Source organism: Alosa sapidissima, chromosome 8 (assembly GCF_018492685.1).
Source record: "Alosa sapidissima isolate fAloSap1 chromosome 8, fAloSap1.pri, whole genome shotgun sequence".
Classification (NCBI taxonomy): Eukaryota; Metazoa; Chordata; class Actinopteri; order Clupeiformes; family Clupeidae; genus Alosa; species Alosa sapidissima.
Window position 1 is genome coordinate 4,162,601 of NC_055964.1, and position 25,202 is coordinate 4,187,802.

The 25,202-nt window shown below is 44.6% G+C and overlaps 1 protein-coding gene across 2 annotated transcripts in view; it reads right to left on the bottom strand.

The window, feature by feature from the left end:
* Positions 1-24,220, bottom strand: part of znrf3 (zinc and ring finger 3) — a 70,450-nt gene extending 46,230 nt beyond the window's left edge. Inside the window, exon 1 of one of the 2 annotated variants that reach the window (XM_042100930.1) lies at positions 23,727-24,220. In XM_042100930.1, coding sequence (XP_041956864.1) covers positions 23,727-23,957 — 231 coding nt within the window. In that variant the 5' untranslated portion in view covers positions 23,958-24,220. Of the gene's footprint in view, positions 1-20,027; positions 20,079-23,726 lie in introns of those variants that run through there. The other variant, XM_042100931.1, reaches the window with a different exon arrangement.
* Positions 24,221-25,202: the final 982 nt, after the last annotated feature.

The following is a 25,202-nucleotide window of genomic DNA, read 5'->3' on the forward strand; positions in this document are numbered from 1 at the left end:
GGCTGGCGTGGCAAGCCTTTGATCTCTGGCCACTGACCTGAGTGGCCCTCGCCCTGGTCGGCACACAAAGCCAGCGGTGCAGCTCAAAGGCACAGAGCAGCGCTGGGCCCGATCAGCTGTAGCGAGCGCCACGGCTAATCCTACAAACAAATTTAATCACCCGGCCATCCACAGGAGTCACATTACACTTTTTAATTAGGCAGGAGTCCTAGCACACTCTCACACACACACACACACACACACACACACACACACACACACAAGGACTCTCACAGATATATCCACACACACACAGAAGCATAGCATATACACACACAATTTGCAAATACGTATGCACACCCACACCTGCAGGCTAAACTGCATCTGGGGTATTTAAGTGTGTACACAATAATGACAACACAAGTGTGTGCAGGAAAAGTACATAGAACACACTCCTTTGAGTTTGCACGAAATATTCTACTGCTTTTGTCAATGTTTACATGATCCTAAGCACAGCAAAGCATCTTAGTCGTTGGCGAGTAGGCAAGGCTCAGAGAGTGTTGTTTTTGTTTGTGATTTGTGCCACGGGGGAGGTAGAGCTGCTCACTGCACACCACATCGGCTCATGGCCTGCCAGGGACCACACAAAAGATGCCATTTGCATCGAGGGGGGAAAATGCTCCAACACAAGCTCTATTCATAGTGACTAGAAGAGAAAGCAAAAGACAGAGGGATGATATGAGAGAGATGGGGAAAAACAGAGGGAGAGAAGGGGAGGAAGAGGGAGAGGAGCAGAGTTCAGAAGACTACAGAAAGGGGAAGTCAAGACAGGAAAGGAGAAACAGAGAGGAAAGAAGAGAAATGGATGAAGGTGAGGAGAGAAAACTGGCAAGAGATGGTTCCCGATCACACCCCATCGCTCCCCTACTCACTTCCTGTCCATCTTCATCGTCCTCTCCAAATAAAGTGAAAAAAGCCCAGAAATATATAGATATATATTTTTAATGGGGTGGACTGGGCTAGAGGAGCTGAGGTCTGCTGCAGTAGGGGGTGGACTGGACTAGAGGAGCTGAGGTCTGCTGCAGAGCCAACATCAAACACCACCAAGGTCCCACAAAGTCCTCCACAACAGCAACAGCAGCAACAGCAGAATGAGCTCAATCAGGACTGGTAAAAGCTTGTTAGTATGCAAACCTGTGTGTGTGTGTGTGTGTGTGTGTGTGTGTTCTTTGCATGTGTTCTTCGCATATCTAGAGAACCATTCAATCCAACACTTGAAGGGTGGATTGCCGAAGACCTAGGGTTAAGGTTATGTTTAATGCAGTATTGACTGTGAAGTTGTTTCAATGTGAAATGCAAGAGATAACGTTAAAACATCAAAATGAGCAAATCTTGACTTAAAAATAATGACGACCAACGGACACGGTGTGCCAGCCACAAAAACATTTAGTGGATGTTGACCTCAACAATATGCAAAATGTTAAAAGTAATACGAAAAGCAACTTTAAGTAATTTGTCTATGAAATCATGCATACCTTGACAGACATGATTCGAAAATACATCCAGAGTTAAATTAACAACTATTGAGCATATTCTTAAATTGTGTACACCTAGTTGGACTAAGAAACTGCTTCAATCTATGAATGGAGTCACAGACTTCATAATATAGGCTAAATGTAGCCAGATGTCCATTAACAAACATCTGGGGCCAACCATGGTGAAATATGGCTTACATGCGGGTGGGACCAATTAAAGCTTTAATGACATTTAAAACACTTAAACCAAGCCAAACTCCTCAAGACAGGGCTGGGAGAGGTGGGAGATGACTTAACTACATGGCAATGTAGAACTAAAGGATGTGGTCTCCAGACTGCATTCTAACGTCACAAACTGCCATATTCACGTCTGGCTCAACGAGACAACGCATTTCACAGTGTGCAGTTAGGGCTTACCAACACATAAGCGTTTAGTTCTCTTACGGAAAACAGAAGGTTGACGTGCACTCAGGTTGACATTCCCAAAAAACATGAAGAAAAAAAAATGGAGGGGGTCAAAATCTGGATTGGCCGTCCGTGTGTACTGTCTGCAAACACACCGCGCCGTGCCTGACTCTAGCTCCAGTTTTCTGACGAGCCCTGGACAGAGTTCAGGTGGAGGCCGCGCGTAAAACGAGAAGAAAAAATAAAACGAACCAAGGTTGTGCCCGCAGAGAAGATGCTCACCCACACCTTTTTTTCTTTCTGTTTTTTTCTCTTGCTTGGCAAGAATAAACAGCAGTAACGGGAAATCGCAGGGCAGAACGCGGCCCTGGCCACTGAGCCTGCCGCCCCTACTTCGCTTCAAACAGGAAAATAAATAAAAGAGATAACACTTCAACACTCAGAGAGGGCTATGTAAACTCTCTTCTTCAGCAGAGAAAACACACATACACACTTGACTGACCTAGGGGTAGGATTCGACAGATCACAGGACAGAATGTGAACAAGACCACATAAGAATGTGAGCAACTGAGAAACACAACAACACGAGGGAGAAAGTATAACAGACAAAGAGCACCAGAGAGAGATAGGAAGAAGGAAAAAAAAGAAAGAGACACACACAGAGAGAGAGAGAGAGAGAGAGAGAGAGAGAGAGAGAGAGAGAGAGAGAGAGAGAGAGAGAGAGAGAGAGAGAGAGAGAGAGAGAAGAGGATATGGCAAGGGAGAGAAAAGTAAACTTTAATTGGTGTGGAAATGATTCCATTAGCATCTTGTTGCCTATAAAGGGATATTTGTTCTTTTGATGGAGGCCTTGTGTTTACTAGCTTGCAGTGTGATCAGCCGGAGCCCGGGCCTCCAGGCTCAGGGGCAGGGGCAGGGGCAGGGGCAGGGGCAGGGCCGTGCTGCAGCAGAATTCCTCTAAACATTTGTTTAGAGGCAGGCAACGGCGGGCCGCACAAACAGAGTATTGTTCAGGGGACGGCCGGAGTGGCGTTGACTGCCAAAGGTAAGTACAGGCTAGGGGCAGAGGAGGGCAGGACCGGGAAGAGGAGAGTAGGGCAAGCACACGGCACTGCGCCGAGAAGAAGGGTGGACAAAGGTGGGGGATCTACACTAGAGCATCAAACGCAGCACAGTTAAACATCAATTACTCCCCCCCCCCCACACACACACACACACACACACACACACAGGACAGGACTTTGTGGCATGTTTTAACAGGGAAACCGCTAACACTAGCAGGGAATTCGTGATTGCGGCTTTCTTTCCCCCGTGACAGCTGGAGGCCGTCACTGCGTCTTTATTTGATTTGCGTTTCATCTGAAACAAGGAACCACTTAGTGGGCCGTAATCTTCAAGGCCTTTGGCTAGCGATAAAAGGAAATAGCGTTTTTTATTTATTTATTTTATTTATTTCAAAAGAGAGGGACATTCGTGGCGACACGCCACTTTCTGAGAAAGACCCAGTCACAGTGCACAGTTTAGCCAAGCTACAGTTATAGCTCATCTAGATGATTGGACTGGACTAGTGAGTTTACATGCTGGATGGGAATTGAAGAGGAGAGGAATTATTGACGGAATGCATGTTTCACTCCACTACGCTACATGGCGTAGATCATCATCTAGATGCCCCCCCCTTCATAAACACCAAACATTCCATATTGGCTTGTTTAGCTTGCTCAGCATCATCAGTGTAACTAGTTAGTAAATACTTGATATTACTTGTTGAAAATGTTCTTATGGACTTATGGTGCTAGATTATATATGTATAAAATAAGGTGCAATTTATGAGTATGTAGCATTGTAGCATAGTAGCTTATGTAGTTAGCTGGCTAACCGAGCTAAAAGGGCTGAAGACTTAAGTGTCCAGAGGTATGCATGCACGCATTCTCTTGACTAACATGTTTACCTGTATTTAAAAACTTCACTTTGGGTCGGACTAACACAATAATTAGTTTTTTTTTCCGAGTGTCCTGTAAACGTTGTGACTGTAATGGAGATCCATGGGGGGCCTGTTTCTCCAGAATGACCATCACTTTAATGCGGCCCAGGGGTCAAAAGCTTGAAGAACCACAAGCAATGTAACCTCTACACACCACATCCCAAACACAGTTACACACGTGCACAATATGTATACACTACTGATACGCAGATAAAGAACTTTTCCTCAAAACAATTTCCCAAATTGCTGAAGGGATGATTCCCTGGTGTCTAGGCCTCCTATCTCTCTGGGCCTAGCCCTAAACACACGTGCAGTCTATTTCACATGAGAGGTGGCAAAGACGATGAGGGGAGGAGTGCGCCACGCGAGACACGCACCCCACAGAAAGCACAGCAGCATGTAGAGGAAGTGTTTCCTGCATCGCGTGTGGACTCTCAAGCGGTTACTGTGAGGGCCAAGCTACAGCTCATCCATATTTTAGCAGCTGAGGAGAGCAGAGAGGAGAGGCTGGGGATTTGCCTCTGATGGTTCAGTCCCTGCAGAAAAGGCCTTTAGCTTGACAAATACACACACGTGCACACACACACACACACAGACAGAAAGACATGTCTTCACATACACATCCATATGGCCTGATGAGCGAGCATACTCTCTCTCAGAAGGACTTCAGTGCGCCGGGTGAGGTTAGTGTTCCTGATGATTGCACAATGTCTTACTCACATTGTTCACAGGATGTTTGCTCTTTAGTGAGGTGAGTGCTTATGTCCTGTGAGACCTCACACACACACACACACACACACCAAAGCAACAGCACTCAGGAGGTTACACCAAACGAGCCTGATGCAATACCTCTATACCTGCCCTGCTTCCCTACTCTAATGGACAAACAGTCTTCGTCATAAAAACAACAACTTCACTACCAATTCAGTGTGTTCATCTATTCAATTTATTTATTTATTTTTAATTTTTTTTATCTCATCTTCTTGTGCTTTCAGACGTGTTCTTGTGGTTTCAGATCTTTCGCTGTTTTCCACTTTGTTATTTAGCATCACAAGTTGCATTATGTGCATGCAAGCCACTATTGCTTCCAAAGATCTGATGGCATGCTGGCTGAACAGACTGCTAAATTTTATCTTTATTTTATATCTTTACAAACCCCAAACCCTGATGCCATCATGGCACTAACTACAAAGATGAAATCAAACAGTAACGAAACACTAACCGAAATCTAGGCCTACATCAACAAACCAAAACGTATTCATAGACCATCAAACACCCCGACATCAATCTCCCCGGGAATAGACTTAATCTGGGCCTGGTACTGGGTCTAATGGCACATTTCCACATTGGGGTAAAACTGTGGTGTCTAGGGAAAAACCTCAGACATTTTTAACTTCCATCTCTGAGGCCAGACGAGGGCAGTGATCCAAAGGGCCGGAGTTTGTTCCTGGAGTGGCGCAGGGCCGAAGCAGGGTTGGACTAGAGTCTTTTGGAATGGAACACAACCGACCGAGAACACCAGACACAAACCTAAGTAAGGATAAACCATAGTTTAGCCAAATAATCAAGGACACTCTTTCCAACAATTTCATGACATTTAAATGTCATGTAATTTAATTTCATTTACATTTTTATTTCTTTTACTCAATCGACTGACACCATTTAGAAGTTCTTAGCACTGATGTTGTCTGGTTACAAATGTCCCCAGTATTGCATCTCCTAATGGAAGCTGTAGGCCAGTGCTCAACAGATTCATTTAGCAATAAGTCTCAACAGAAGGCTGAAGTGATGTAGTCATAATCTTAGTCAAAACTCCATCAATCTTCACCTGTCTGTCCACACATTAACTACAAACCTTGTCACACACTACCCCACCCCCCCCAAAAAAAGAAGAAATGCAGACAACAGGGACGTGCAGGTACCTTCAGAGCCCTTTCGTGGTGCGCCAGCGGCCTACCTGATGTGTCAAAACAAAATGGGCGCTCGGCCTCGAGAACAGAGTGCCTTTTGTGGGCGCCTCCATCCTGTCCTGCCAGGACCCCTATGTGTACGGTTCGCACTCACTCATACACATACACACACACACACACACACACAGAGAGAGAGACACATAGACACATAGACACACACACACACACACACACACACACACCACCTCTGTGGCGAGAGCCCAGCTTTTGCTGTCATCACCTCAACAGAGCTCCCTATTCACACACACAAAAAAGACAAAGACCAAAGTGTACGGCAGCCATCCCAGGCACGTCAGGCATTCAGATATTCGGTGGCGATATGGGGTCTGGGCCCATTGTGCCCCCCGTGCCATGCAGCGCTCTGTTACTCGGGGCTCTCCCGTGCCATCCCCTTCCTCCTGTCTGCCTATGGAGTGCCTGCAGCATTGGACACTGGCGTGTGTGCTGACTGGCGTTCAGTCATGTTGGGAGCTGAGAGGCTCTATAGGGAGAGGCTGATGGAAAGAATGCCTTAGTGTGTGTGTGTGTGTGTGTGCAGCAGAGCTGTAGACCATATGATGGCCTCAACTCCCTTGCCTTTCTTCTTGACCCTGGCCCATCCTTGAACACTTCTTCCCATTCCACACACACACACACACACACACACAGCCCCTATCTGGATATCAGTGCATCGTCTTCCATTCTGTCAAGAGGACATACCACCACCCCCACAAACCTCCGCCTATGCCCGGGCCATCCTGTCCAGGCACTCTTGCCCCTTAAACCCCCCCCCCCCCCCAGAGGCCAGGGCCCCTCTGCCCCCTCTGCCTCCCCACCCCGCCAAAAGCTTTGATGTGCAGAGAGTGCGCTGGCAAATTCTCCAGCTGCAGATAGCATCGGTCTTTCTTCCATGGGCATGTGTGCCGCGCCGCGATACAGGAAGCACGCAGATAAGAGGAAACACAAGCTGTGATGAGGAACACATTGCGGCCAGGACAAAGAGGGGGAGAGAGAGGGGGGAGAGAGAGAGAGAGAGAGAGGAGAGAGAGAGAGAGAGAGAGAGAGAGAGAGAGAGAGAGAGAGAGAGAGAGAGAGAGAGAGAGAGACTCCATGCAGATGAAAGAAGGGAGATCACAGCAGAAACACAGCCCAAGCTCCTCATCACATGACTGCAGCAGATAATGGCTACATTGAAACTCCTCGTCTGTTACACAGAGACCAGAGACGGGTCATTCCAAGAAGAGGAAATTCATTTCATAGTTTTCAATAATAAATCAAGACTATCAAGGCATCTTACTGAGTAGTAACATGAATTGTTCATGCCAACATCAAGCAGCTTTTTTTCTCTGCTTATTAGTGAAAAAGTCAGTCATTCTACTTCAAAATTCAGCTACGAAGGCAACTATTTATTGTACTTCTTTTTTGCTGATTATTTCAAATCTCTACAGATAAAGCTACTAAAGACCAGGATAGGAAAAATGAACAGGATGAACAGGTTCATATGATGCATCATCACCTCGTCACTAGATCACCCAACCTAAAGCCTTCCAGGCTGGTTCTCTGTGGCAAAAGGAGCATGCTAATAAGAAAAGAACTTATCATGTGATAAGTAAACGAGCGAGGACCCCAAGAAGGATCTTTTGCTTTGGACAGGGATCATCAGCGACAGGTTGTAATTGGTACCCCTCCAGTGAATAGGTGCTCAGATTGTGCTAGCCTCCATGGTCAGTTTCCATGTGGCAACTCCAGCACACCACAGCCTGAACCACCTCTGTCTGCAGACATGCCGAAAATGATTCATTATTCGAGAAAAGGGAGAAATAGGACACAGATCCACCCTACGTCAGAGAAGACTGCAAAGAAAAAAAAAGAATGTTGCAAAAAGTATGGAATGCAGGCAGGGACAAATAAGACATGAATCATCTACAAGCTTGTCTCTCAGATATGCACGCCCTTCCAAATCAGTTGTGTTCAAATGTCAGCCAAAGATCTACAAATGTTTGGTGGAGATTAGGCGGGTAAAAAGATAGAGAATTTTTAAAAGGTTTTGAAATGGAGCCATAGTCAACTGATGGTTTGGATTAACAGCAGTGTTGTCAACGACGACACACACACACACAGGCTGGAGCAGGCCACACGTAAGCGTCAGTGAATCAGTGAAGGTCAATGTAAATGCTATGTAAATGTTTGACAGATAACTGGCACGTAATTATTTTCAAAACGTGAAAAATCCCTCTCAGCCGCAGACGTTTGAAAGGGAATGCTGACAGATGCCTTGTACAGAACGAGCGCTTGCTGACGGAGTCGTGGGGAACAACAAATCCCTCGGCTTGAGAGAGAGAGAGAGAGAGAGAGAGAGAGAGAGAGAGAGAGAGAGAGAGAGAGAGAGAGAGAGAGAGAGAGAGAGAGAGAGGAGAGAGAGAGAGAGAGAGGCTGAGCAACATTTTCACAGGCACTAATCTTGCTCCTGTGGAATCAGGCCAATATATGTAAAGAAAGCATGGGTCTACAGAAACACATATATACACAACAAAACAAAACAACTTTCAAGGCTCTGAATTAGGGAAGCATATAGCATATTCACACAACGCACACCTCCAAGACAACAATATCTAAGCGGATCAACCGCTCAGGACTGTTTCCCAAAAGCCTCATTTAGCAACCATCCTGGTAACAGAGAGAGAGAGACAGACAGGCAGAAAGAAAAAGATAGAAACGTTCAGAATTATTGTCTCTCAATCATTTTGTCTCTCAAATCTTGAGGCCTTTGGAAAGTGAACTCGGAGCCCTTCTCTAAAGGCCTCCACATAGATCCATGTACTTGAAGCTGTCCATCTAAATGGGGCTTCCGTGAAGCCCAGGGAGCGCCGCTAAGTGCTGGCCTGCGCTCCTCAGGGGAGTCCTGCCCTGCTCCCTCAATGGCCTTTTCAGATGCCAGCGAATTTAGCTCGCTGCACTTCTGGCATTATTATTGGGCTGACTGCCTCTCACTATTCCCACAAACACTGAGGCAGTAGCAACACGTGCGGTCTGATGCTGGGTCCTCCACGGCCGTACAAGCAGAGAAGGGTACACACACATCAGCACATGCTCAGATATCAAGCCCCTGCTAGATGTTTCACATGAAAGGGCAGGGGCAAGGAGAGAGGATGGGGAAAAAAACACTAAGCGCCCTGCCAATGTAAGCTGTCGCGGCAGTTAAATATATATACAGAGTAACTGACACAAAAAGGAACTATGAGTAGGATTTTCATAACCTTTTGAAAAGAGTTCCGTCGACAAACAGATCTCTGAAGCGCAAGAGGCCATTGATCCATTCAAGCTATGCCAAATGCACAGCATTTCCAAAACCAAGAAGCAAAACCATGTTGCTGGTTGTGTATTTAGAAGGGGGGGGATGTAGACAAAACCTTCATTACCTTGGTAGCTGGTGGCTCCAAACAAATACAACAAGATCAGCTGTTGGCAAGAACCCATGCAACAGTTAACAAAAACAAGAGAGGTCTGAAGAATGAGCAGGAAAAAGTGTTTACTCTGCACACAAGAGTCTCTTGACTGTTAATGGGATGAAAACGGGGGAGTGGCAGTCCCCATTATCCAAGAAAAGTTCAGCTAAATGAGATGGTGCAAGAGTTTTCTGAGCCCACTGGGCAAATGGTACGCATCATTCTGCAATATTCAAGTTTCACTCAATACTGGTTAAACGACTACTATACTGGGAACTATTTCTACTCGCGCGTGGTGGTTGCATCACTAGTTGCAGTATTCTCCTGAACAGAGGTGTCGCTGTTGGGAAAAGGCTATCGCTACCTACTTTCACCGTAGAAGTAGAAATGTCAGCCATTCTACCAGAGCTCCAGCAGAGCTGTCAGTAGCATTGGTGTCAACCAGTAGCGACTAAACTAGCCTCTGTGATGATACTTCAGACTTTGGTTCAGTCACAGGAGCTGCCAGCGCGAGGCTGAAATTTGTCGTGCGACAGAGGAAGTGACGTCATTTGACGTCACACTATCGCGTGACAGGTCGGGAATGGTGAGTATAGTGAACACATTAGTGTACTGGCCCTTGGGGACCGTCTAGATCAGTGATCTTCAACCTCTTTTCATTCAAGAGCTACTTTGACAAAATGAACATGGCCAAGAGCTACCAATATCTTATATTTATCACATAGTCGATAGTCGTCTACTCAAAACAGCAATGAGCTTTGTATGCATTATTAGCCTTCTCTGTTTGTAGACTGTGAATTTGATTTGATAGGAATTTTAACAGGTTTACCAAGTGAACCTGTTATCAGATTTATGAACATGGGCTTATGGAGCTTAGATATGCAGTCCACTAGTCAAATCGTGTACACTTCTTGTCCAGGTCAGAGGACTGCTCGTCATCTTCCTATACCTCTCATTCAGTGTTTGCAACAAATAAGCCCTACAGCTCTGTAAATTTGGCATAAATACTGTATATGGCATGGACTGACCACAAACAATTCCAGCCAGTATACACAGTGCTCCAGAAGCACCAGAGGGAGTAGTGGTGTAATTTGATTGTGTGTTGAGCTCAACTATCAAAAACCTTCAGCAATTAATTAATTAATTGTGTCCTTAACAATTTATGAATACAATGCATTTCTCGTACATGTTGTAACAAGATGTTCTTCGCATTAGGGTTGGCAACTTGGGTTTTGGCCTACATACAAAACCCTACAATAGCTAACTAGAGGTTGATACTTGTGTGTGAATTCATTAGACAGTGAATTCATTAGACAGGAGAGATTCCATGGTAAAACACTGATGAGGTTCCATCTTCACCATGGTAACATCAAAGTCTCCCGTGGGGATGAGGATAGGCTGGCTCCACCACAGGAGGATTGCAGCGCAGCGCAGCGCTGCAAGTTGAGGCTTGATAGTAGTTCATCCCAACAGAACTCGAGATACTACACAGAAAACTAAGAGGCGCACTGAGTGAACGCTCTACACTGGGGGCACCAAATCCACTAAGGACAGGAGAAGATAACATTTCCATTCCTTCATCTCACAAAAATCTGGAAGACCCTTGAAGATACTCTTCCAGCACTGTGCGCGTTTCTGGTTAAATAAAGGGGATACTTCCCTATAGCATGCATGCAGTGACTGAAGAATTATCTGTACCCTAACATTTATCAAACGAAATCATGAAGAGGACATTGTAATGCAAAAAAAAGGGAATCCCTTCAAAGGAAATAAAAAAAAATGTACTCCACTTCCAAGATTTACCTTATTTTCCGGACTATAAGTCGCTCTGGAGTATAAGTCGCATTAGTCAAAAAATGGATCATGAACAGGAAAAAAACATATATAAGTCGCACTGGACTGTAAGTCGCATTTATTTAGAAATGTATTTCACAAAATCCAAAACCAAAAACAGAGACTATGTAACTGGACTATTGAGGCCAAAAAGAATAATGTTAATGAAGATGAAGGAGTGAAGGCAGCCAAGAGGAGAGCGGAAGGTCTAATTGTAAAGCAAAATATTCACTGAAAGAAAATGCCATGTGGTACACCAACATTCAGCTAAAATGTGGAGAATACAATGCAATCAAGCATTTTGGGCTATGTGGAGTCACAAGCTGGCAGCAGATTAAATGTTCATGAGAGAGAAAAACATGGTTTTAAAAGCACGTGACAGAAGCAAGCCAGGCATAGACCTATAGGCCCGAAGGTAATTGTAAAGCAATTTACAAAAGATTCACTGAACAAAAATGCTGACATAGTACATGAAAATTTAGCTAAAAATGTGGAGAATGCAATGCAATCAAGCATTTTGGGCGATGTGGAGTGACAAGCCGGCAGCAGATTAAATGCCCACGAGAGAGAAATAGATGGTTTTAAAAGGACGTGACCAAAGCGCAAACCAGGCGATCGGCCTATAGGCCCGACAGTAATTGTAAAGCAATTTACAAAAGATTCACTGAACAAAAATGTTGATGTCGTACATGAATATTTAGCTAAAAATGTAGAGAATGCAATGCAATCAAGCATTTTGTGCGATGTGGAGTGACAAGCCGGCAGCAGATTAAATGCCCACGAGAGAGAAAAAGATGCGGTTTTAAGAAGACGTGCACAGACCGGGTTTTAATAGGACGTGCAGACCAAAGCTGCAGCAAGCAGGTGATATTTAGAAATGTATTTCACAAAATCCAAGACCAAGAACAGACAGATGTAACTGGACACAGAGGGCAAATAAATATGCGCATTTAAAACCAGGGCCTAAATTTCAGCGCGGGATTGCGGGTATATTGCGCATAAATTATTAAGTATTGAGCATAATAATAAAAGTCCCACAACTCCATCATAATGAGAGAAATTCCCACACATGGTACAGCGCTGTCTGATAACGTTAATCCAATAATGGAGCCCTGGAAGCGTGACTATTGACTGGACGCACCAACTCTGACTTCAATTGAACCCCATGCGCAAACGCGCGCGCAGGACCACTTTGCGTGTGCCTCTCTCTCTCCCTCTCTCTCTCTCACCGCTGAAGTCAAATTATAGCCTAGGTGCTTCTACATCAACCGCGATCGACAGGAAAGGAAAACAAACGTTTAGCGATCAGGAACCGTCAGGAATTTTGCGAACACTGAAGCATGACAGCCTATAACGCGAGAGAACATGGATGTGTTCTCCATTTGAGGAACGCATCGATTGCGGACGTGAACAGACAGATACAGACACGGAGCGCATAGTAGGCCTACTGTTACTTTCTAGTGTGTATTCATTATGTGAAATATAATTAGTAGCAAAACAGTGATCAAATATTAGCCTACATGGCAGTGAGTTTTGTTTTCAAATGTTTTCATGCATGTCTAGATTATGGGTGAGGAATGTTTAGGAGACGTCTACAATAGCCTAAATTTAGTTATTTGTTTAATTCTGCATGAGTTACTTTTTTTACAAAATTCGTAGGCTGATGCCTGGCAGCAACAATTGTGTTTAAATGTAGGTTACTGCTTCAGCCTCTGGCAAGCTCAGAAGGGGGCGGCATGCAACTGGTAGCTTGAGAGCAACGTGTTGGAGACTCGTGGTGTAAGACAATGACTTTTCATTGGCAACAATATTAAACCAACCAACAATATAAAATATTAAGAAGAGCTCTTTTATGAGTTAAATTGAAACAAAATTATTACTGGCCTTTATTTGTCCGAATCTGAGGCCCGGCTATAAATAGAATCCTGGCCATAATTTGATGATTTAGGTGCACTGTGCTTCAGGCATAGCGCTACCACTAATCTCTGACTGAAAGTGCACAGAACTTGTGCATTTGAGAGCGCTCTCTCGCGCTAGACAGTAATGTTTCATGTAGGGTTCATGTCAGTTAATATGAATTAACATTTAAAAACATGTTCAATTATATATTTTTTTCATATATAAGTCGCACCTGATTATAAGTCGCAGGGCCAGCCAAACTATGAAAAAAAGTGCGACTTATAGTCCGGAAAATACGGTACACTTTCTGGATTGTGTCCTCCAGGTGACATCATTCCACAGAGAGTCACAAGTCACGATTGAAGTTGGCGTCACAATGACTTATCCAGCAATGATGATTCAAGTCAACAACTAGTATCTCACTCAGCTACACAAAACCACAGTACTGAATCAAACACTATTGGCTGGCAGAGAGAGAGAGAGAGAGAAAGAGAGAGAGCGAGAGAGAGGAAACGAACAGATAAACGGCTGCACTGCTGACGACGAGCTGAGCGCAGTAATTACCCCGACCTTTTCATGCGTCCTCCCATCAGATAGTGGCCGATGGAGTCGGGCCGATAGGACCGAGTGGGTAGAATCTGCATGCAGAAAATGTCAGAGTCATTACTGCATCACTTTGGGGAGAGAGCATTGCTAACTCCTCGGACACGACACAAAACACCTGCATACCTCTCTTCAGCTCTTCCTCCTCCTCTCGAACTAGCTGTGTACATAGGAGCGAATTGAGTCTAGATTTGGCACGGATTTGGACCCATGGACCTGTTCTGAGATCACCTCCTAGCTGAATCTCAACCATAATGATTCCATCTCTCATCATCCTCTCTGCTGGCTTGCTTACAACCTCCCAGTCATGGTTCAAGAGGCCTGGATAACCTGGAGAATGTTATGCATGCAAATGTCCTTTCTGTTGTTACTGCAGTGAAAGCTAACGTTCACAAATGTGACAGCAACTCATACCTCCGAGCATAGACCAGTCTGATGGATCACTACTGAAAAGGTCAATATGCCCTTCTGCAGCGAGAGGGCCACAAATACCAGCATTTAACTGCCCGAAGAATGCAGACAGCAAAAACATTTCTTGCTTTTGATGAATAGTTGGCTAGACTTTCACAAGACCATTACATATATACAAAAACACACATTTACTTATCTGATCTGCCAAAAAGGGGCTGCTTGATCTCTAGTGGACTGTGAAGAAGGACTGCATGCTCTGCACTGAGATGCATGGCCCTGGACTAGTGTACAGAGATCAGAGCCAGCTTAGGGCAATAAAAGAACTGTGAGTTCTTGACAACCTTGAGTTAACACTTCAGGTTCTAGCGATGACACTTGGACAGCGTCGTATATCACTACAGGGAACTGCAGTCAGGGGGGGCACACAATGATCCTAGGCCTTAGGCAGTCATGTGGGCTGTCAATGAGTGATCAGCAGAATGAGCCTCAATGAGTTTTGAAAGCAGCAAGAGCCTGTCTTTCAGGCGGAAGGTCAGAGAGAGAGAGAGAGAGAGAGAGAGAGAGAGAGAGAGAGAGAGAGAGAGAGAGAGAGAGAGAGAGAGAGAGAGAGAGAGAGAGAGAGAGAGAGAGAGAGAGAGAGAGAGAGAGAGAGAGACAAAAGCACTGTATAAACTTTACAAAGAACAGCCAACCATGTTCCAACTGCTTTGTACTTCAGGAATGCCCATCGGATTATCCTATCTGTTGAAATCAGATAAATCCATGTATTCGACTTTCAGGTCCTAAATTATGTATTTTCCTATAGCTGATCTAATTTATGTATAATCTGATTAAGGCAAGAAGAGATGGAGGGAGGGAGGGCTGGAAGCAAGACATTAAAACTTGTAAGGGCCCTCAGGTTATTTTTTAAGGTTGGGTATGGGGTCTGACAGGAGAAGCCTTTTCTTTCCCTCCTTTCTTCCACCTCCAACACACATAAAAACATACACCTCTCTCTCTCTCTCTCTCTCTCTCTCTCTCTCCTCTCTCTCTCTCTCTCTCTCCCTCTCTCTCTCTCTCTCCACCTTTATTTGTACGGGAGTGTATTTTGCTCAAGGGCTGCGATTACATCATCGGCAGCAGTTTGCGGTGTGGCGTATCAGGCAGACATTACTCACCTCGCCACTTTGAAGCAGCCGTCCTGCCTGAGCACGGTAGAGCGTTTGATCTCGCCCGCGCCCTGCACCCTACCACGGCCCGCCCCGTCGGGCCACCACTGCCGCGGTATGGCGGCTGAGCCAAACCATCCCAGCGGGGTTTACACCCACGTCGAGAGTCCTCCTCCAACACAGCAGCCGCCATCACCAGGAGCCTCCTCCAGCCACTTCTCACTAGCACTCCCCGGGCCCTGCAAGCCAACCTGACAGCCTACCTGCCTACCCGACTAGCCCCATAAGCTAGCTACCTCCACAAAATAAGCAGCTCAATAGACAGCATACTGTATGGAGCTCCATAAACCAAGCTAACCCAGTCTGATCAACAACATTTACTAATGTATTGTTTGTATGTCCTTTCCTAGATTATATATATATATATATATATATATATATATATATATATATATATATATATATATATATATATATATATATATATATATATATATATATATATATATAAATAAAAACACTGTTGGCCTGCACTCAGTTGACCTGAGAGATCACACCCTGGATTTTACCCAAGCTACCATTCTTAAAAAACATCTTTCATAACCATGTGGTGTTATGGGAAACGAAGACATTATTACCCTCACCTCCAATAGGGAAGTGCAATCCTAGGGTGTCGTAATTTGTTCTGTCCATCTCTGTGCGTGTGTATGTGCATCGGCTCACATAAAAAAAAGTGCCAATCTTTTCTACTTTAAATTGAATATTTCAAACATAAATTTAATTTGCACACTTGTCATAGAGGGGTCATTTGTCTTTATCGTCAATGAACTAAGACAACGGCGTCTACTTTGAGAAGAAATTCAAATCATGTTTCTTTTCAAATCTTTTCAAATCAGGTAAAACTTACTCAAGGTTCAATGCAAGGTCCACGTTATGAGGGTATGAAGGAAGATGAGGACCCTGCACTAGTAACTTGATTATTAATGTTACTGGAAAAGGAAGTCCTAAGACTTACACTCTGCTAGTCAGAAAAGAACACTGCCTTAACAATGTCCATGATGCAAACACTACCACAATGTACTGTCTCTTCTTCTTCGTTGAAAAACAACAAGGCAAAACTTCCACACAACAAAAGAACTAAAAACAATAAAAAACAGCCACACAGGGCAGATTTTACAGCGCTATACCACACGGAATTCCACTGAGACCTGAGCCTGGCAAAGACAAAAAAAGAAAAGACAAATTGCCCAGAGACTACCATGTAGCCGCCTACAGACAGACACTCCAATCCATCATAAGCCTGGCCTTATTGTGCCTCTGTCCAGGTCCCCTCTCATTAGAAGGCCCACAGACAGTCATCGGACACCATCGCTTATTCTGGCGACACTGCAAGGAGCCCCGCAGCCATTGGGGGATGGGGTGGCTCTACATGCACACCTGACAATCCCTGAAAAAGAGACGGGGAGGGAGAGAAGAAGAGAGGGAGCAAGAGAGCGAGAGGGAGAGAGGGGGAGAGAGAGGAAGCGAGCGAGCGAGCGAGCAAGAGAGAGTGAGAGAGAGAGAGAGAGAGAGAGAGAGAGAGTGAGAGAGAGAGGAAGCGAGCGAGCAAGAGAGAGAGAGAGAGAGAGAGGAAGCGAGCGAGCAAGAGAGAGAGAGAGTGAGAGAGAGAGAGACACACGTCGGGGGAGGGGCATGGGTGTTCCTGCACACCTGACATGCCTGTAAAAGATCCCAGCCATTGGTATGCTCCAATCCCCTTCACAAAGAACAATAAAAGAGGGGGGGTGGGGTGGGGTGGGGTGGGGGGGGCAGCTGGACTGGAATTCCTGTCTGAGCAATGGAGACATTAGACAACACCACACCAGAACACATGTCACCAAATACAAACAAAAATGCTTCTGCCTGGAAGACAATAATATATTTTCGTGTCTCAAAAGTGGAATTCATTCTTTACTTCAGAAAGGTTCCAATAAAAAAAAAAAATGGTTGGAGAACGTTTCTTTGGGAAGCTGAGAGGGCTGCTACAGACTTATCTTAGTGCTTCTCATTGATTGACCACAGCCGGCAGCCAGGACAGAAAGTTCCATCCTGTTCGCAACCTCTACAGTCTACAACCTTATGTAAGAAAGTAACGGTGGACGCAAAAGAGGATACTTTGACCCTTGGAGACTGACCCGAGCTGTGATAAGACCACTCCACACGGTGTCAGGGAAACAGTTGTACTGCACGTCTACCACATGGTCAGGGGCAACAGTGTGTGTAAAAAAAGGCATGTGTACGAGTTTGTGTGTGAGTGTGTGAGCTACAGTATTTAGACAGATAGACAGACAGACAGAACTACCTTCCTCATCTATCTAGTATATGACCAAAAAAGTGAGTGTTGGGTTGGGACCAGCAGTTTGGGGGGGGGGGGGGGGTCAGCATTTTGGTCTTCCATCATTAGTCAGCACATTCCTGGCAGACAACAAAGCATGCCATTCCCTTGTGTGTGCATGTAGGGCATTGTCATGTCATAATGCCCGCTTCCGTCGCCTTTGTTTTTTCGGCCCCTCTGTGGCATCGAGAGAATGGGCCAGAGAAGAGGTGGCATGATGGGGGGGTGGGGAGGGGACAAAGATAGAGAGTGTGGTTTTTCTATTTTCTTTTTTTTGTCGACACTGTTTAATTTCTGTCCATGGCTCATGGTTGTCTAATAGTAAAAAGAAGGTAGAGATAAGAGCTTCCATCAAGGTCATACTAGTGCACTCACACAATCTCTTATAGTTTAAAAATACACATTCAATGTTGACATTAGCAACCACCCCACTCCCCTTGCCACCTCCCTCCCACCAGAAAAAAACTGACTCAACACGACATGAATGTTACAAATTATGTTACAAATTCATAGCCATGACTTACATGAGTGCACAGTGCAGGGGTAGTACACACATGCATATTCATGGAGCACGGAACCACTTCATTAGCCACAGGACAAGCATTAGTGTAACATCTGGGTTTTTAAGCAGGCCTGCGCTTCATATAAATCTATTGTGACAAGTAATCAATAGCAGCTGAGAGAAGATATTCCCAGAGGAAATAGATGGGGAGAGGAGAAAATAGACAGAGAGAGGGACAGACAGAAAGAGAAAGAGAGAGAGAGAGGGAGAGGCAAGTAGAGAGAAAAGGCAAACAGAGTCATGTATGTTGAGGCCCCCGAGAAGAGTGGTTACTTCTGAGCCCCTGCAAGAGCAACAAAGGGGCGCTCAATCAAACAAAAGCAACCCTGACGACGGAACCCTGACGACGGCACAGTGGCCAAGTCAAAGGGATGAGCAGGGAGGAGGAAAGGGAGAGGAAAAGAGAAGGCCCTCAGATGGAATGAACCTTGAGGATTACCGAGGGCAAACCCCATTCCCCAGACACGTCAGGGCAGCCTGCTTTAACCCACGGAAACCGACAGTAAAGCAACACCCAGCCTGCTGAGCAGTAGATGCTTTTCGCTGTTGTGGAGTGGGTGGTGGATGGCTGGCAGGGGGCAAAAAGTGTTTGTCTGTATTTGTGTGTTTTTTATGCCCATCACAGCTTCAGACAGCAGGAGAAGAAGAAAGCCAGGGGGAGAGAGCGAGAGAGAGAGAGAGACAGAGAGAGAGACAAAAACAGTTTAATCTGTTCTATTCCCATAGCGGAGAAACACAGCCTCAAATTACTTTGGCTGGGATATGAAAGTCAAAGAGGTTGGCGGTTTGAGTAGATAGCACTTAAAATACAGCTGTGACCACAAAACCAATAAATGGAAAAAGTAGTCGCGAAGCACTTTAACCTTTTAAACTTATGGCTGGATACGGCTACTGCAGCCCAAGCAGGGAGGGGTGGTGGCCCTCTCCTCTGTACCTCTTGTTGTCTCGGATGGAGTCATACCAGACTCCTGGGATTTTCAGTCTGAACGAAAAGAAAAAACGCAAAACCAAGCCCTCATTATCGTCTTAATTTAGCACACACACTGCTGCTTTCGAAGAGGTGGAACGCTTGCAATAGTAACTGCTAAAGCATGCAGGCACAAGCGCACATGCACATACACAGTCACACAAATATGTGTGTAATGTGTATTCTCGTATGAAGTATAACCCACACCCACAGAACTAATTTAATTTATGAGCACACACACAACGATGCTTGATGCAGTTTTTTGTGTTTTACTTTTTTCAGGGAGATGAGTTTTTGGGGAGCAGGCAGCATGTATATGTTTTCCTTCCTCCATGCAGACTTCAGTTTGAGGCCCCCCAACACCACCACCACCACCACTCTCTGGTGGTGCAGGAAGTAGGTAGCATAGTGGCCACATTCTTGTGCGCTCCATGGGAAGAGTCGCACATGGTCACCTCAGCGCCACGTCTCAGCTCCTGCTCCTCCTGTGGCTCCGTCCCCGGCTCCGAGCGCTCCACTCCCCTCCACTCCACTCCACGCCGCGGCTGGAAATGAGACTCAGATGTGCCAGCTGCGAGTAAGCTCCAGAGGAAATGACAACGCTCGCGCATGAGGGCCACAAGGAGCTCCGAAAAGGACAAAAATATGGCCACTGCTTTTGAAGCCACGCTGTGAGGATTTGCTCTGGAATGGTTTTTCTTTTAGTTTTTTTATATTACTAATCCTATTGTTTCATCTTCAGGTTAATCATTTAATTCACACAATCTTAACAAAAATACAGACTCTGGTCTGTCCGTACACACGGATGTACTACGGGTTGGGTAGGTATTGGGGACAGATGCATGATTCCACCACCCCAAACATTGTCTATACCACTATCTAGGCTGAATATCCCTAAGGGATATTCCACAAAGTACAATATCCAAGCTGTATACATTACTGTGTGGAGTATGATGAATCACATTCAGCCACCAAAATGGGAACAAGGACCTCAGTGGGCGCCCGGATCTGGGCCAACTAGGGGCCAGTTCCACCTCGGCATCAGCTGGTATCCGAGAAACCCGCACTGTGGGCCAATCCAGAGGGAGGAAGCTCATTACTTCAGAAAACAAGATGCAGGCTGTCATTAGATATGCATGTCCCTGGTTCCTTGAGACAACTGTGAACTCTCAAATTACAGCACAAGCGATTATGATCGTATGGTAAACTCCAGGTCAAATAGACCACGCCTAATTTGCTGAAATTTGTAGGGATAAATAATGAAAAAAAAATAAAAAATTTAATACAAGACCATTAATTTTAAGACTGTGGATCAACATCTTACAAAGCCATTAGGACTAATCCAGTCACATCAACCAAATTCTTTTCAGCCATGAGTCAGCTAAATAACATCAGACTTAAACACTTTTTAACTGTATTCGAAATGCAACACACGAGCCAACCTTGTCGCAGGGAGAAAAAAAACCACACCGCCTCAACTGCCAAGAGAATAATTTGAAAAGACATTGATTACCTTCCTTTTCAAGAAGGGAAAAAAACACCACCACCACCACCAACTCCAGGCAGAAGGGGGCACTTGCCAAGTGGAACATTGGTTTTGCGTATTAGCCAAGACCAGTCACCTCATTTTCCCCTAACATGGAGCAAGTAGCAAATTGAGTTAATTTATTTGTTTTGGCTCACATAGCAGGCGCTCGTTTTTTTGCCCTATGAGAACAGGGAAAGGGACCCCCCCTCCCCCTCCACACTCACTCACACCTACTAAAGGGCATCTCAACGCAATGTTATACACACACACAGTGTTGCTTTGAAAGCCTCTGGCGTGCAAAAAGAACCTTAGGCCTGAAGGCTCATCCACCATAGCAAAGGCAGTACCAACCAGAACTCCAGGAGAGCAAACAGCAGCACCATGCCTCCAGTAGGCTAGCCTGTAAGGGGGTTGTTATGTAGAGGTGGTGTGGCGGATGATAGAGGACTGCTAAGTTCAGGAAGCCAGACTCATCTCTGGAGCCGGGAGCAAAATCATTCATAAAAGAGACAGTTACACATGAGGACTGGAACAAGCTTGAGGGATTCTTGCGACAACGCGACAACAGTAGATGCGCTGAAATTCAGCTGCATAATATCAGCTTCAAGACAAGGTGGCCAGTGCGGATCCACCTACAGTAGAATGTGATCCACTGCTCGAACATTGCCATGAACCTAGACATTTCAAAACATGCAAAATGGTCTCTCATCTATATGGGAAAATAATACTGTTTTGGTTGGTTCATAACCTTTACTAGTGACAAGCATTCTCATTTGAACTGCACAATTTGCTTTCAGTGAATGGGAATGATTCTAGCAGACCACAATGAGCCTCAAAATATTCCCCATACCCAGAATAGTCAAAACAATGGTCCATATACCTATAAAATAACTACTTAAATTAAAAAATTAGAAGCTGAAATAGAGTAACGTCTTTCAACATCTGCAAATGCCTGTGCTGAAATTATCATGCAAAACATTTTTCAGATAACTTCTGACAAACCTCAGCAGTGAAGTCTTGGATTTGCTATTGCACTATGGGCAGGCAGTACTGTACATAGACTATCAATACCATTCAGACAACACATACAGTGTCCATTTCTCTGCAAAATGTTGTTAATTTCTTGGATCCAATACTTTCTTCAGTGCAATTTATATAAACCTGGGTTTGATAAAGTATGCCTACCACCAAAGCGGAAAGCCTTGCACTGCATTTAACGGGACTGCAACAGCCTGAAGGCCCATGCACAAGTGCCTAACACTGCGCTCTCAACATGTGAGTGCATTCACATTCCAACTGTCTGCAAGGCACAGCCTAAATATAACATCCATTTTAACTTTTTTACAGCCATAAATTCTCATTTCCTTTCACTGGAATACATAGAGAGAGACACAAGGGAATGTGAAATTAAAAATGTCATTGAAGTCCATGACGGGTATGGTTTGCAAAGTATAGGTTTGCATTTTCTCAAACCTTTCATACAATTAGGGCTTCATATAGGCTATGAGAAGAAAAAAGCCTCACAAAGCCATATTGCACACTAGCCTACTCAGCTACAGGTGGGTTGTAAATCATCTTTTTTCAACCCTGACAAATCTGTCATTCATATAACGTTTATTACATTATCATTAACAAATACACTTCATTGTGATGTCCTTGTTTTGCCTGACAAACACAACATAGATCATGGAACTAGTACAACTGTTCTTCTAATCTAGGCGATCCAATTCCAGCCCTAACATTTTCCCGTCACCACCAGTTATCGAACATTACTATTCCAATGACAAGGTGTACGGTGTCACAAAGCTTTTTGTCCACAAGAGAGCCTCTCGGAAAACGTGCATGGGTAGGGAACGTTGCGTTTAGCCTACTAACTTTGATCCGCACTGAACTCAGTGGATTCTGAAGTCTCTTTCATGTGCTTTCCCACTCGCCGCTGCCTGTGGATCTTATTTTCAGTGAGCACATTTTCGAACCTCATACTGCATGCTAGGTGTTCTTAACTCAAATTCAAAGTTAAGGCAAATGATCAAAGATTAGGCAACTAGCTCTTGATAAGTCTTTCAGCGAAGCACAACAATCGCTCCACGTTCTCCGTTTACATGTAAAAGCTACAACGATTGGAGGGGAATGGGGTGTAGCATAATACCCACATAACGCTACGGACTTGGACTGCTTTCAAAGCATTTTGGTAAACTTGCCCAAGAGTACAAAAAAGACGACGAGGAGCGGATTGAACTATTCAACAGATTATACCATCACGCAACTCTTCTTCTCATCAAGATCAACACTATTTGAAAGAGTTAATTAATGACCCAATCTTATTTATCGCCTTTCTGTTGTAATAGACTACTTATGTTTGCATTGTTGCTACTTATCCTAACAGTGGTATACTGAGTCGCTGTTCGCTACGCTCAGAACTTCAAAGGAATCGACCAGATTCCAGTCTGGATAAATTTTAACACACCGCGTTACAAATTTACAGGCTTATGGAGCGGGAAACAGTCTGTACTGTGTGACAGACCGTCAACATTTCAATTATTTCACTATTATGTGAAAGAAAGTTTCAGGCCCGTCAAGACATGCTTCACTAAACCAAGGAAATCTCATCTTTTTAAAACTGGGTTTAGTCTGAAGATATCCTTTCGTGCCAACAACGTAAGGTTTCATAAACCATTACATTAAATACGATTTATTTTGAGGCAAACCTTTGTCGAACATGATTATTCATGACATGTAAAAAGAAAAAAGAACCCACTACAAAATTGAAGCGTTCGAATGTACATACAGAGGCTGTGATGTTATGAGGTGCTTCAAAGGGAGCTTCACTAAATACTAGACATATTAAATTAACTGCTGATCGTATGTTTAACAGAATTGAGGTTTACTAGATAACATTAGAGGCCATCTTGTGACCGCATAGCTAGTTAGCTAGCTAGTACCATCCTCACATAGCGCAGCCCCCTCCAGCCCCCACACCCGCAGCAGCCCATCAAAAAGTTGTGGCGAGGAGCGTCAGAAGTAGAGAGAAAAATCAAAAAAGCAATCACATGCAATGGCCGCATACTACTTGTACACTCACAACTAATAAATAATGTTTACATACTTGTACGATTTCACCCTCTGCGCTGATTGTGGCTCCAGCCTTGGAGAATCTTCCTTGCAAACCGGTAGTGTAAGTGGTATAATCTCCATTTGGACTTGACTCAAAAAGCACAACTTCCACAAAGGCAGTATCCTTGGTTGATACGGTTCCCAAGCAAGAGGTGGCCACAAATATCACCAAGACCACCGAATCTGCTACACAACCTAACCCTCTCCTTGATAAAACCATCATCTTGCCGGTTGGATCAGCGCCGATCGGGACATAATTTCCAATGTTTTTAAGGTATTGAATAAGAAATTAAGTCTAACTGGAACAGACGAGTCTCAGACCGCGATGTTCTCTGGATTGTGCAACGAAAAAAATATGCCCTTCACGAATCGTGCTTATTTCACCATTGCAGCCTTCTGAGTTGCATTGCTCGCTAGCTCGCTCGCTTGCTTGCTTGCTTGCTTGACTGCCAGCTAGCTAGCTTGCTTGCGCTCTCTCTCCCTCTCTTTGACTCCCCCTCTCTCCCTCTCTGGCCCTACAAAGCGGAGATCCTTTGATCTCCAAACACGTGATTTTCCCTTTTTTTTCCAAAAGGGTTGTCCCCATGCGGTCTCCACCCACCAATCTTCATGACCCTCAAACTTCCACTCCCCGCTCCGGGCTGCCATAGCTCTGTTAAGGTGGTTCAGCGGTGTCGCTTACCTTTTGCAAATGAATATGCAATTGGGCAATGGCTTGTCTACCGACTGTGGCCAGTAAACTATTGGAACAAATCTATTTTTAAATGCAAGTGTGACTATTACTCTACCACTAGTAAATAAATAAATCCTAACCTAAACAGTCCAAGCAAGACGCACACTTCCTTAACGGAGACATCACTCTTCAAAACACTTTACAATTCATTGGAGCTAATTTTTCAATCTCATTTTTGACTATTTAGGGTCAATTACGATTGTGTTACCAATGCCAAGAGTAATTGGATCACTTCAAAATATCTTCTAATCGTATTACATTAAAAGCAGGATTAACATAGTTTAATCCACAGTATCACGTAGCCTAATGTAGGCCTAATGCAAAATAATTCTGCTAATAAAGTAGATTCAAATCATTCTTAAAGCAGCCCATATTCCCACACTGCCCATATATGATCCCACACTGTCATAGCTGTGCTATTTCCCTTGCAGAACCAAGTTATTCTTGCAGTAGGGTAGTTAACAAGGGGATCTTCAAAGCCTTACTGTCCTTAGCGTACTCATTCTCAGTAAGACAAGCTGACAGACTAATTGTAGATCATTTCAATAATTCTCCAGGCAAATCCTTCCCAGGAGTTAAAAGACTGGTCCCATCGCTGGGGCTTTGGACATCAAAAAGCAAAGCAAAGCAGGGTCCAGCTTTGTATTTGTTTGCTAATACATTCCCACCACATTGGATGAGTGCGTGTGTGTGTGTGTGTGTGTGTGTGTGTGTGTGTGTGTGTGTGTGTGTGTG